Genomic DNA, 15,254 nt, shown 5'->3' on the forward strand with positions numbered 1-15,254 from the left:
GTTCTAGCTCTTCTAATTCCTCTCAAACCCTTAAAATGTGCAAGAACATGTGAACACAAGAAAGTACAAGAAATTGTAACACACGAATTTGAGAAATTGAGAGATGTCAAAGAGGAGACTGAACAGTGAATTGGATGGAGCTGCTCTTTAATACACACTACTACCCATAATGTCAAAACTCTTGAAGTTCACTATGCCATGTGAACTTGTAAGAATTTGCATAACATTTAAAGGAAGGGAAAGCATACAACGGAACACATTAAACTAGACAATAACTATTTTCAGATGGACCAAAGACATTGTCTTTAAGACTGAGGGGAACTCTTGGACATGTGGAAACGTATCTGACCAAGACAACTGTTTTCAAACTGCATTAAGTGTGCCCCATAGAAGGCAGGGAGGGGAGGTGGGGAAACATCAGCCACTAGCACGATCTAACTGTTAGACAGAAAAGAAGTAAGACTTGATTTTTAAACAGAAATTGTACAGACAAGCTAGCCTTAATAAAAGCACAGTTACGTTAAACACACTTAATAAAGTCACGAGTATTTTTATTAACAGGTAATATCCCACAATATCTTAATGAATTATGGAGAGCTGAGACTTGTTTCCAGCTAAATCAAGGCTAACTTTGCCCTTTTGCCTAAGGAGAAAAATATCTAAGCATTTTGCAACATTTCTTGAAGGAAAAAAAAAAAAAAAAAAACATGCTCAAATGCTGCTCTTAGCAGAGAAACTGTGTATGTGACTCTGATGACATATTTCAGCAAAATGTTTATGTTTACATTTTTCAACCAGCTCAGTCAAAAACGCCTCTTTCAAAAGCTAATACCTGGCATAGTTGCCTGGAATAGATTTCTAAACACGCATGTAGATGTACTGTACCTTCTGTATGGACGTCAGGGAGCATGTCAGTGGGATGCTGCACTACAGCTGATCTCCTGTACACCATGTGAATTCTTCCCTTTTCCTCATCCATTTGCTTTCCTCTTTCCAAAGGCTCAATGAAGTATTCATCCTGATCAGTTCTTATCATTCCAGCCTGTTGAGGAGAGAGAAAGCATACAAATGCATCAAGAGTCTACAGACCTGGCCTCCTGCTTCCAGAACAAACAAACAAAAACATCACGATAGGTGAAGTATAAAAAAAAGCATATTACTGTACCATAAAAATCAAATTACCACTGGGTTTCTTTTGCAAGGCCTTCTGCCAGGTACGATATCCCTCTGCATTCTGAGGATTTTGATCTAGGCTGAAGCTAGTGTTCAAAGACATTAAGAAAAGATCATGTCTATGTATGAGATCGATTACTCCATCAAGAACACAACTGAAAGCAAAATCATTTAGGAGTCTGTCATTTTTATGTTAATTTAAGTGTGGCATGCTGAGCACTGCTTACTGCAGCGCTCTGCAAATCCTTAACTTGCCTGTATTCTGAACCACTTACATGCTCAGGCCCTTCATTTTATTTCATTAAAATCAGTAGAAGCCATATACTTAAACAAGTACACACTGTTTAGTCCTGTAACTACGTAGCTATTGACAATTCTTTAAAACTCTTTCTCTTTATGTCTTCCTCCTGAAAAAAATGCCATGCAACAGGTTCACAAACCAGGCAGATTTATCCTGATGCTTACTACAATTAAACTCACCAGAATATGTCACACTGCGTACGTCCAATTTAAGGGAAAAAGAGACTCGTGCTCAGGAGAAAAAAATTCTCTGCTGACACTTGAACATAAATCACAGGAAATAATGGTGAAGAAATCTGGCAATACACTCAAGGAAACAGTCACTTGAAAAGCCCTTAGTGAAGGCCTTCAGTTCTGAAACTGCCCTCAAGTCTAAGGGCACAAGACTATATTCTTTCTGACACAGGCAGTGCAAGAACATCATATGGGGGACAAACAGACATAGCATATTTGAAAATACTGGAAAAAGAAACACAGCAGTATATGTATTTGGAGGAATCTGTAAGTTCTCATCAAATGTATTCAAATACATGTAAAATGCAGCAGTGGAACCACTGATAAGTATTATGCACCTGACTTTCCTTTTATAAAACGCTCTTCTCCCTCTTCATGCAGTACGACCATTTCACCTGCAAACAGCTAAATTACAAGCATACAAACAGAGGGGTGGTTACCAGGCACTTCCTGCCGTCACCAGAGCTCTGTAACTTGGATGCCTGGCCTGTCATTTCAGGAGACGGATGGAGACACCCAGCAGGCATGCTGCGTGCAGGAGCCCCCCCTGCACAGCCACCGCCGAGGCTCTGGCCCTGCCCACGCTAGCGGGGACAAGCTGCGTGAGAAGGGAGAAACGCCCCCACTGCCTGCCTACGGCACGGTATGACTTCGGCAAAAGTCTCGTCCTGCAGTCAACGCTTGTGCTCTGCTCAGCTGAAAACAAAGGTACTGCTCTCACTCCTAAATCACCCCGGTGCATCCTTCTGCATCAGTTAATCAGGGCAGTGTTAGAGACAGTCTTGTATGTAATTCATGCTGTATGTACTTAATGTACAGTTGTCACTTGCTACTCTGCCATGCCAAACAAAAGGTTATGGTGACTTTTTAAAGTGTTAAAAATAAAATCTGGCTGTAGCTAGCCCTGATGTACCTCCCCAAAAGGTGGAAGTCAATCTAAAACAAAGTGTTTTATCAACAAAATGGCATTCCAGTCTTGGATGGTCTTGCAACAGTTTACTATCAGTTGAGTGATGCATTTGTTTTCATTAACAATTATTCATCCGCTGATGAAACTATGGAAGCTAAAGGCTTGGCTAGGAGTCTAGTTTCTTTTATGCTGCATAAAGGGTCTCCAAGAAGCCATAGCTGTGGCCAGGAACTCCTGCATAAGGCCTTGTAAGAGCATGTTGACAGTGGGGGCCACAGAGATTTTGGATCTCAGAATCTGAACGCATGGCACAGTCATGATACACGTGCAAAGGACCTCCGGGGCTCTCCCAGCCCATGAGGGCTAGTTACAGTTCCAATCCCGTACTCCAGCTTTGAATGCCATCAAACTCATTTACAACAGTGCTAAACAGATCTTCTTTGGGAATAAATGGACGTTATTATAGTCTAGACACAAATCATTTGTCAAATATAAGAATTCAAAATTGTGAAGGTCTAAGATAGAGTTTTTTAAAAAAGTATTTTAATCAAAATATCCAAGAAAAAGAATCACAAATGGTATTTCACCATTAGCTTTCCATCCTCCAGCTGTTTTCTTACATCTAATCATCTTTCCAGTTAACATGTTTCTTCAAATATTAAACTAAATAAATATAAATACTACATTTTCTCCTTTGTTTTCACTACCCAAACTGCAGTAATAACTGAGATTTTTGGCTGGAATAACTCAAGTTAGCAGTACAAATCAGTTTTGCATGTGGCTACTGCACATTATTAGATCGGGAATTACAAGTCCCTTTGCATGCTAATAGCTTGTTTGCTTGCCATTTTTCTAAGCAAAAGTGAGTTTTGTACCCACAGTTGTTATGTTACTAGTGTAAGACCTTATCTTGGCATACAGTTTTTGTGTAAATAACCCATTTTCTGTGAAGCTATTTGCCTATGACTTGAAAGTAGCTCTATTCAAGAAGCACACTATTCACTAGCAAAGCCTGGCTTCATTTTCCAGCTTTAACGTATGCTTTTTCTTTTCTGCGCTAAATCTACAAAAAAGAAAGGCGCCCACAATTTCATTTCTGAGAATGGGTGTGTCTTTCTGTGAAAGGCATGTAAGAACAATTTGCAAGCATCAAATACAATTTCACTTTTACAATCCCCCCTAAAACACTTCAACAGACCTAACACATTCCACTCTCCTTACACTGTAACTCCTTATCTATACCTCAGAAGATTCCTCCTAACTTCACAAATACTGATAACCCTTCCTTATAAATAGCAGACATAAATAGTTGCCTATTGTAGAAGTCTAATTACTAAATAAGAGGACAATACCAAAGTGAACATGTCACTTCACCTAATCATGCTAAACTAATCTCATGGTTCCCATGAAAAAATGCAAATTTAAGAAGTATAAACATCAAGATAAATGGCAAAGATTCAAGGTGACTTGCCATGCAAATATATCTGGCAAAACAGGCCAGCATCTACATCTACAAAGCATGCTCTATCCTAGCTTGTTACTGCCTGGCACGATTACTGCAGCACACATCCGATTTTTCTTTAGAGGATGCACAGTACTCTTCGCCTTGGCTCACATCTGGAATTACAGACAGCTAATGCAGCATTTGCAATTTAGAGTTAACAAGGCAATCCTAATCAAACAGTTTTTATCATTATAACCCCTTCCTTGTATTCCAGTGCCAAGCTACCAGTGTGCTCCCAATCTCATAGCTGATGATAAATTTGTTACTGAACAACTAAAGCAAACGGCAATAGAAGCTGACTCTGTAAGCAGTCCGATCTTTACAGCTCCTTTTCTCCTAGCTAGAACCCACTTCAGAGATTATACCTTATACTGACCTATTTTTTTCTACAGCTTTTATGGCTGATTATTTATACCAACATAGGGTGCATCTCTACCTTTTCTTCAGCTTTATGGAAGCGGTTACATCTGCTGATTTCAGTGGATTTAATCTCTTTAGAGGTGTAAGTGCAGAATTTCAAATAAATGTGCCTCAAATAATCTCTCAGCAAAATTTGCAAACAGAGCTGAAGGACTGGATTTCCAACAGGCCTTCATCAACATGGGGTTCCTGGAGAACTCTGTATCCAGCAGATCCAACATGAGACCAATGATCTGACTTTCAGAACAAATAACAACCTCTCTCTGGCACAGCAGACAAGTTGATTAAAAACACACAGTGATTAAATAACTCACACAGACTGAAGGCAGCACGCACAGATCCTTTACCAAACACAGTGATGTGCTGTTTAGAGGAACAGTGTTCCCCACACTTCCAAGAGAGAAATGAAGACCAGGCCATTATGGCTTTGTAGTAAAAAGTCAAACCTAAAGGGCTGAAGAGGTAAAAAATGTACAGGGGTCAAAAAAAGCATCAGTTACACTAACAGCAAGATATTTTTACTCAGCATGATTTCTCACTTGCTTTCTTCCTCAACCTTTCCACATCTTTCAGCCTTGTTTTACTTTTTGCTTTATTTGTAGAATGGATTGTTTCACTCATGTGAAAATCAAATACATTTCTGCATGCTTTTGAATAATTAATTTGTACATACTTTTGAGGTACTCACCCTTGCTTTGCTTTTACAGCAAACAGTACAAATATTAATATGGTGTCTGACACTCATATATGAGTAAAAATTAATATAGCAGCATTATGTTACACAGCACATTCTAAAGGACAGCAGACAAATTTTTTAAGTATCCAAATTAGCTTCTTTTTAGTGGAAAATGAAACGTACAATCAACAGGAACAGTTTTGCTCCCTGTTACTAGTCTACTGTCAAGTGTGAATGTAGACCCCAAGCTTTATTTCCCTTCTGAAACTTTTTCCTGGATTTCAGTGATAAAAAGAATGTGACATTTTTCAAATGAATGGAGAAAGAGAGTCTTGGGTTTATACAGCCCACTCATAAGCAGTTATCAAATTTTCAGTGGAATCATCGCTGTAAACTCTACTGTCAACCCAGCATTTTCTTCCCTCATTAGCCAATGAGAAAAGCAAGCAGGTGTTTAGAGCACATATTTTTAAAGAGTCACTTGGAGAAAAGACTTCAGAAGTAAGGGTGCAGAGTAAACTGAAGGAAAGTCTCTCGACTGAATAAAACAGGAGCAGGAACAGGTCCTATCTGAAGTTGTAATAAAAGATACCTAAGAGTAAAGTAAATCATGTCTGGCACATGCAGCACACTTGTAAGAATTTTAGGGGACAGTAAATGATGCATTATTATCAGAAACTATACTGATAAACACAAAACCTGGAAAACTGTGTTTTTTTCAAATGCAAAAATACAGAGACAATAAAAATAAGGGAATTACAAATGATACAAAGCCTTGAGAAAACAACCTACAAGGGCACATTAAACTAAGAAATCACTTACTGAGCCAAAATCAACAGCTTTTAAGGGGGGAGCACAATTCTGTATAAATATGCATAGGCTATTGGCTGCAAGAGAGGAAAGAAACATTCATTCAGAGGAATACAACAGAGAACTGTGGAGTGACGATTAAGAATGGACACATTTAACTTTAATATCTGAGTAAACATTATGGGTGGGATTTTCAAAAGTATTTTAGGAAGTTAAATGTCCCATTTCTAGTGCTTTTCAGTGAGGGCAGGTTGTTCAGTCCTCAGGTGTGTTTTGAAAAGTCCACCCTCAAACGTCAGAAAGTGAAAGAGGTTGTTTAGCAAGGCAGCAGAGTCACAGTAACTGCCATAACCAAAGCAAGCACTGCCAATACTTGCCACGAAGAGCCACCCGAGGGTAGGAAGTATTTTGGCTGTTTAATGTCTATGGTGCACTTATTTTACCAAAGAAACCTATGGCAGAGTATTGCTAAGTTACCTACCATCTCACACTGAATAATAAAGAAGTCAGTTAATGCTCTCACCTTTTGGTGCCGGCATCCATTGCCCACTTCTGTTGGCAAGTAAATTCTGTTTTTTTCCCACTTACTGTCCTCTCGTGCTCTGGATGTGATCCCCACAAAAAGTGCAAGCTACACTGTTTTCTTATGCTAATCCCTCCACAAAACACTCCTTTTTTTTCTAATTGCCTATGAAAAAAGCTTGACAAAAGTTAGGTTTCTGAAGTGCTGAGACCTCTATCTACTGCAGTCATCAATATTGTCTTCCTGTCCCGTCTGTGTCTGTTTCCTCCTGTCTCATACTTAAATCTATAAGCTCTTCAAAGCAGGGGCTTTGTGTTTTATAGCATGTAGCACAGTAGGACACTTGATCCATCGACAGATACTGGCATAATCCAAATACACCACAGGCATGTTGGCAAAATGAAATGAAGCATTACATGTATTTATATCCATATACAAATACTTGAAAAGAACATGGAATCTTTAACGGGAACTACTAAAATGATATAATGAAAACGACTAAAGAAGCCTATTTCTAGATTAGATCAGAGTATGCATGCTATACTAGCAGCATCTGTTGGATCTTTAACTACATCAAAGTGTACTAGTTTAAAGCTAAAGGGATTGCAACTACAGAGCTTTCAGTCATGTCAGCACAAAAGGGGGGTAAGTACAAGGAGCCCGGCTCCAGGAGAGCCTAGCACCAACTCACGACTTCCTCACCTCGTGCAGCGGTGGCCCTGGCAGGGCCCGAGGGAAGAGCGCAGCAAGCAGCGCGCATGCACAGTGAGCTTCCCCTGGCCAGACCACCAGTGTTATGCTTCAGCGAAAAGGGCTCAAAGCTGGGGGCGGGGGGGGGGGGGGGAGTCCGCACCAGGCAAGGTTACAGCTGCGAGAAGTCTTCCGTTCTTCGGCTTGGGCTGTGAAGGCTCAGGATGCATTTCCCCAACGCTACTTGTAAACAGTAGCGACTTGAAACCGAAGCCACTTGTGCTCATACTCCTCCCTGCTCCAGCAGTGAGGATTACATCTGCACACCGGTATCATTATCCCAATTAACTCTACACACTTCCTATCACAAGTTTGTGCTGCCTGTTTTCATATCACTAAACGCATACTTTCAAGAAGAGAGACAGAATTGTAGCAATTAAAGGCAATAAATGCATGGTATGGCGATAATTTTCAGAGAAAACAGCTTTCATCCAAGTGTTTCTGTACCTCTACTGTCATTGTAATCAATGCATGTGCTCACTTTCACAAGATTTCAGTTGGTATCCATATTTTGAAAGCCCTGGAGCCAAGTGCATTTTTTAAAGTCCTTATGAATATACCACAGAGAAGATAATATATCATAATATAATTATGTTCTTAAATTGTCCTTAGTGCTATATTACTATACAGAAATAATTTTTAAAACGTTCATATGCGACACTCAGGGGAACTGAGGTGTTAATTAGTAGCTGTTTCTATTAAGCCAGCTTTGAATGGTGAGAGAACTGAGCATGAAAGGCCGCCTTAAGCAAACTAGAAATACAATTTTAAAATATTTACACATTGTGAGATGGTAACTCCCAGACCAACGTGGCATACATGGGAACAAAGTGTAAAGACATAAAGACTAAGAGCAGCTTTGTTGCCAGTTGCTTTTTCTTTCTCTCCCTCAAATACCTTAATTTTTCACTTAGAGAAGAAAGATCATATCCAAAATGTCCTTCCCAAGGAGAAGCTGTTGCTCCCATCCCATCCTACTCACTGTACTTCACTAAAACTTCACTAAAAAATCCTTTGTCTCCAAATTGTTCCAGACTGAAAACCTCTACTTATTCTTTTTTCTTTCTCTTATTTATTTAAGTTTGTACTTTCTCCCTCCCAGTTAGAAACCAGGAGAAATATGTAAGCACTCTTCTGGCAGTTAATTGGAATTACTTATTTAGCAAAGTCTTTCACAAATTGAGGACAAACAGCACTGCATTGAACAAGATACGCCAGGTTTAGCAGGTTGGAGTTGGCTCTGCAGGTTGGCATTCAAATACTTGCTCCACAGTGTACTCGGTGCTTAAAATGAGTCTTCAATGGATAAACATCAAATGCCACTCTCTTCTGACAATATTAAGTGCACAAATACACCACACACCATGCTGATTAGCTTTGTATTCCTCCACACAAGTTCAGCTCTTAGACTAAATGCCGTATTTGTCTGTTTTCAGTGGCTTTTATGAAGACACGGAGCCATTGTGCTACACTGAATATGATGACTAAGGAGACAACGACCTTCACGGCATCCTGAAGTCAAACGTTTTCATGCCGCTAACCATTATATAGGCTTTTAGTAGAAGAGTTGCTGCTCCACCTGAATACACATTACAGGCCTGCTTTTACTGTACCCATGGTACAAAACTTAACAATTTTAAAAAATGTCAGTCATCCAATGCATAATTGATTTAGCTGCACCTTGAGGGATATGTGATCAATAGAGCTTCACTGCATTCCCCAACATGGGAATTTTCATTTATATTACAGGCATCTTTTATGCAGCTTAAGATACTGACTCCCTTCTGTAATATAAAGAGTAATTTGGAAATACCACATTCTGTGCTTTTACTGTGAAGAACTGAAATAGTAGAGGCTAAAAGTTTGCAAAATTGAAATTTAAGATCAAATTCGAGGCTCTGCATTCTTTTCTAAATGAAGCAGGTTGTCAATAATACAAGAAGCAGATTAGCAAGCAGGCTGGAGTTTGCTTGGCAGAAGGAGGTTGCCTGTGTGAAGTCAGGCAACAGAATAGGCACTGATAGGAAACCAAGAGCAAAATATCAGCAAAAAGCACAGGGATCTGAGAATATAAAACCACCTTCCCTCTAGAAGAAAGTTCCAACTTTGAGTCCTTCACAGCACACAGGTGCTGACAAATAAGCAATAAAAACAAGCTGTTCAGTTGTACTCTACCGAGAAGGGAAGTCAAAATGACAGGGACGTAATAGCTCTCACCAGAGAACGTCCAGTGTTTGAAACTCATCCAGCTCTGTTTGCCAGTGTGTATTCTTTAACCCAGTAAACTGATGTTTGACACTGGCAATGGGTAGCTCCCTATCAGTTAGGGGACTGTCTGGTAATTGCCTACGGTGACACCGGTACAGCTCATGATGTTTCAGGAGGTTGACTCTCTTTGCAAAGTACTCCAACAGCTCTGCTGTTTGAATTCTGGCTGATTTTATGAAACGGGCTGTACCACTCCCCGCACCGCGTGTGGGAGCAAGCATGGGTGAAAGGGCCAGGACAGTTGCTTTCCAACCCAACGACAACTAAGAATCCACTGGGAAAGGGGAAAACTGCCTGCACAAGGCAGTCACCCTCTGTTTTAGAGGAGATGCTATGTTTAGGGTTATGAACCTGCTTACTTTAGAAGGATCTAACCTAAACCCAATAACTTCAACCTAATAGTGAGGAAATAGGGGAACACACAGCCAAGTTTTGCTGTAAGAGGTACTCTAACGCCTTCAATGCCCATGACCGTTCAGACCAACTGTCATTGTGCAGTCTGCGAATGACGGGACTACGGCTGCACAAGGTCAGGAAGGCAAGGCCCCAAAACACAGGTCTATGAAGTTGCATCATTGACCGTTCTCTACATTTATATGACAACTACAAAGGAGCGGAGCTTGCATGTGAAGGGGAGATGAACACGCTTAGAAAGAAGTTCCTCCACCATCTTGGTATCTGACCTTAGAAAGAAAGAAAGAAACTCTCCTCTCTTGCAACAAAGACACTGCCTCTCAGACTACGTAATAGCCATAGGCTTTCCTGCCTCACCTTGTGTGCTAGTCACCTGCTCCAAAACCAAGACATTTCCGCAAGCGAAACAGTGCAGGCAAACGAGCACCTTTGATGTGTTCTTTCTTTCTCAAAGAAAGAAAGAGAAGTAGGATACTGGAAGCAACAACTCAGAGGTAAAATAAAGACTAACCTTGACATAGCGTTCAAGCTTGCAAAAATACTTGTTGATTGCTCCTGTATCACTAGCGATTTCCCCAAATCTTGGTATTATTACTTCCATTCCTCAAAGCATTGAATGGGAGTAGAAGAGGGACTTACTTGACTGAAAAATGCCGTTACGTTGCATTTTATTCGAAGTGGGACACCCATATGCCAAGTATAGTTTCACCTTACGTCAGCTCAGAGCGAGTATCAAGGAGGAACTCCCAACAGCCTGATTTACTACACAGTACATCACAGAATCGATCACTACACCTGCCTTAGAAACAAAATACAGAAGTATATACAGCATTCATACGTGTCAGAATTGGAGCATCTGCAATCTGCTCTCACTTTGGGCTACTAATTGCATGTTCAGCTCATCACAGGATCTCTTAACACACTCTCAACATGTGCTAAGGTAAGCAACAAGACAGACTGTGACACCCTGAGCAGTTTCAGCTAGCACAGTCATTTATTTCACCTACCACCAACAACGATGGAGCCAGGGCTGCAAAAAAGGACCCAGTGCCGCTGTGCATATGGAACAAAACAAAAACCAATCAAACAAGACAAAGCTGCTGCCTCCAGAAAAATGCTTTTTTCTGACAATTACATCCGTGACATTGGAAAATGTTTCCAGGTCTCTCCTCCCATCCCTTTTATTTCTCCCTTTTTTCCTGTTGGACAATCGCAGGTGGCTCACAGCTCTATCCTGCCGCTAACTAAATAGAAGCCCCATTGAAAAGCATCAAGAGCTCTGTGTTCCCTCAATTTAATACCCCAGCACCAGCCAAGCAGACTACCGCATCCTGCCAAGACAAACATATGGGACTTGGCAAAAGGGGAGGGGGGCAGTTTCTGGAGACAGCCCTCCAGTCTAAACTTCTTAAGGAGTCGATATAAACATGCTTTTATGAAAAAGGTGCTGCCTCGTCTAAAAACACAGATTCAGTGCAAAAACACTACTACCTTTCACCCTCTCTGTTAGTTTAAGGTGTGTGCAGTTCAATGACTGTGCAAAACCTGCGTCACAGCTACCTGCTACTCGCTTTTTTAATCCAAAGACGAAAACTTTTTGGAGCCACAGTGAACACTGGTTGATTTATTGGAAGAAAAATAAAAGCAAAGAAGGATGCTTTGCCTGCAGCACATTTCCCTTTGCCTGCCTCCACCAAAACACCGCTACACTAGGTGGAAATTGATTATAAGTTTCCTATATGTTTAGCTCTAGGGTTATACCTTAAATTCACTGTGAGGATATTATTTTGCATGCCACATGGGATCCATATTTTGCCAAGAACCAACTGATTCTCCATGTTTCTTCTTTAAAAAAAGTGTAAGAATAGTTCAATATTCTAGCAACTTCTAGAGCTGTACAGTTTGCACCACGATACCCCTCTTCAGGTGATGACTGAAGTGTTACATTTCAGAATTTCTTCATGAGCCAAGTATAAATCTCTATTTAGGTAAAAACACTCAGCAAAAGGCTTAACACTGAGTTATCTTCTATTAACTCAGAGTTAAAAGCAGAGGCTGTTACCTCACGGTAAACAGACGGTGTCTTGAGCATCTGTCACAGACAGGTGAATAGCCTCAAGGAGCGGGCCCACAAGGTAGCATGCTCCCCGCCTGGGCAAGGCAGCAGCCCGCAGGCCTCCTCGAGCCTTGCGCAGGAACCCACGCTCCCATGTGCGGAAACGGGCTGGAGAGAATTGTGTTTTTAAAAGGTTGAGGACATAAATGAACAGCCAAAAGGCACAAGTGGTCTGCTTATACACATCAGGGCTGGGTCCACAACCTGCCACGATAATTCACCTGGTGGGTGAATTCACTCACTCTTGAGTTTTTTATTATTATTATTATTATTATTATTAAGCTTGATTCAAAAAAGGAAGCAGGAGTTGGGCAGTGATTTTGACAAATTATTCTAGTAGATGCAGCACTCGCAGCTAGCCTTCATCTTCTTCCAAGAGAGCCCTTATGTCCTCCCCACCGTGCCACAGATGCGCCGCTGACCACAGGAAAAGCCCAACAAGCTCCTTACAAGCTGGAGGCAAAGAGTAGGTTGCACCAGTTGTTGTGGTACCAGCAGCCCATCCGTGCCAGCTCCCTTTCCTGGGGTGACTTGGGCTGGTGATTCACCTGAGCATACGCACACTGCGCAAAGCATGCACAACAAGCATCCCACCTACTGCATAAACACAGTAGGGCAAGCCCTTACCTTGCTGGAAAAGCTGCATATCCCTGATCTACAACCTACAACTCCGTACACCCGGAGGTAAAAGGAATCTGATTTTAGCAAACAATACATCATACAAACAGAACAATACAGATATGGAAAATCAGAACAGATTCAAACACTACACAGAACTGGCAAACAGCAGCACCACAGCTGTATATCCCAGTGGCTACACTTAGTAAGCTAGCGCAGACACTGCCGTACGGCTCCTTCACTACGGCACAGCCACCCCGTGGGCTGCCGCGCGGCCTGCTGGGGCAGCGGCGGTGGCCGAACGTCTGCAGAGACGTTTCTGTGGGCAATCTGACGGCACAGAGGCACCTTTTTGCTGGATAAAAGATTCACTAGATAACGAGTCTCCTCTTCTTACTTTCCAAAGAATCATTCTGTAGAGTCACTATCCCCAGTAACTTTGCTCCGTGCTGGACAAACATGATTAGCTCAGCCATCCTCATAATACCGTCGAAGTCCGTATCATAAATCTCAGTTCAGTGAGACTTCTGCGGACAGCTGGAGTCAAGTAACTTAATGCATACATATGAGTCCCATGACTTACATACAAAACACATCTGGCAAACCAGGGAAGAGCTCCCCTTCTGTTCACGACACCACCGAGCTATCCGTAATGCTTGCCTACTTTTTTCTCTTTTTCCATTTATTCTATTTTCTCTAGTTACTGCTTACCTAACTTGGCATTCATCCATGTGCATAATTATTACTCAAAATAAAGTGAAAGCAATTAAATATTACATATTTTTTCCATTTATGACATTTTTGAGTAGTTTAGACTCATTGGGCCGTATTGTATCACCACATTGTATACAACATACAGCACTAATCTGATAGATGCGTGAGTAGACGGCAGATACTTTTAAAATATTGGACAGGCTGGAGAACGTGTGGTATAAACATAGAGAGCGAACCAAAGCGACCATAGACGGCACGCAGTTCAAATTCTGAACAATTAACCAAGCACAACCCAAAATTTTATCTTCATCTCACTAAAAATGCTAAGAGAAACGTATATAGACAAAGAAAAGCAAGTAGCATCCATTAACTTATCCCTATTGCATGTTACTGCAAACTCACATGAGAATCAAAATTAACTGAGAAAAGAAAAGTTTGCCCTGCCAGAGGGACGGATCTTGGAGACCGAGGGCTGCTGCTCTGCTGTCGCTGCCACTGCCAGGACCAGGCTCCCTCTCTGCTGCGGCACGGAGAGCCCAGGGCCTTCTCGGGCGCTCCCTGAGGAAACGAGGCCAGCGGGAACAGGCTTCCACAGTCTGAGTGTGCTAAAAGAAATCAGGGTGGCAGAAAATGGACAAGCAAGGAGCTGCACCATGCGACAGATAAACAGCTGGACAGAAAATTAAATGCCTACAGCACGCATAGGTGAGCTAGACGGGCAGCCGCAAGTCTCACTCCCTGATGGCAATCAAAGAGGTCCTGCCCTCACGTACCTGGTAGTGTGGCTGAAAACACTACGTATCAAGTTCCAATGATACCAACAGAAATAAGTTGCTGCTACATGGAATTACGAGCAGAGCTTGGCAGACACTTAACGAAGCAATCTCAGAGGAGGCTGTGAATCCCAGGTGCGCAGGGAGGCCGGCCGAGGAGAGCGGCCGCTCGTGAGCGCCACGAACCAGGCAGGGGCACGGGGCTGAACCTGGGTGCAATCCCATGTGGTAGCACGGGCCGCCCCTACGGAGCCAGGCTCACCGGCGCTGCACCCAGAGAAGGGGTGACCAGCCCCTTCACCTCTGGCAAAGTTTGGCTCTCAGTCACATGAGGGGATACAGTCCCCTGCTGAGGTCCAGCTCGCAGGACTGGCAGGGAATGAAAAAGTCCTTCCAAAAGAACATATTTCTTTCACTGCACATCTTCTGCATGTTAAAATATTTATGGTCTCAACATACTTGGCATACGAAAAATACTACACGTTAGAAGAATGCTGGAAAAAAGTAATATGGTATTACAGCGTACATTTTGAGAAACAGATGTTGCTGATCCAGTTGCTGGGTGCCTACAGGAGAGGAGGTTTGCACACGCAGCTCCCCCATCCCCACGGACGGGCCTCCTGCAACCACGGGATCCCTCTGAGGCTCCCTGGGCTCTAGGCAGACACACGGGTCTGGGGGCAAAACATCAGTACCTGCCGGCTTCTTAGGCTCCTAAACGTTAGCACCCTTTCAGCTGTTTCCGGTACAGCAAGCAGGAATTCAATAGTTAATTTTTCCTCTTCGGAAGATCAATGTAATATAAAAATCAATGCTGTATCAAGCGTTTTATCTGTTGCAGAACTCCTGACATTTCCATTTCAGAATTAAAGCAGCAGTTTCTGAATTGTTTTGGTCTCAATTCTTGGAGGCTATTAAACATAGGCAGCCTAGGGAACTGTAAGATTTTTCTCATTAAAAGTGTTCTTACAATGAGACAGCTTTATTTAAAAATGTTAAAAACAATTTCAAATCAAATTAAATATTCAAACAGTACATGCTACTCAAATTT

The 15,254-nt window shown here is 41.9% G+C and overlaps 1 protein-coding gene across 1 annotated transcript in view; it reads right to left on the reverse strand.

Annotated features, from left to right (window-relative positions):
• ADAMTS3 (ADAM metallopeptidase with thrombospondin type 1 motif 3) overlaps positions 1 to 15,254 on the reverse strand; it is a 137,696-nt gene that overhangs the window by 92,022 nt on the left and 30,420 nt on the right. Inside the window, exon 4 of the mRNA XM_062574257.1 lies at positions 886 to 1,042. Within this exon, the coding sequence (XP_062430241.1) occupies positions 886 to 1,042 (157 nt within the window). The remainder of the gene's footprint in view (positions 1 to 885; positions 1,043 to 15,254) is intronic.

Source organism: Rhea pennata, chromosome 4, assembly GCF_028389875.1.
Source record: "Rhea pennata isolate bPtePen1 chromosome 4, bPtePen1.pri, whole genome shotgun sequence".
Taxonomy (NCBI): Eukaryota; Metazoa; Chordata; class Aves; order Rheiformes; family Rheidae; genus Rhea; species Rhea pennata.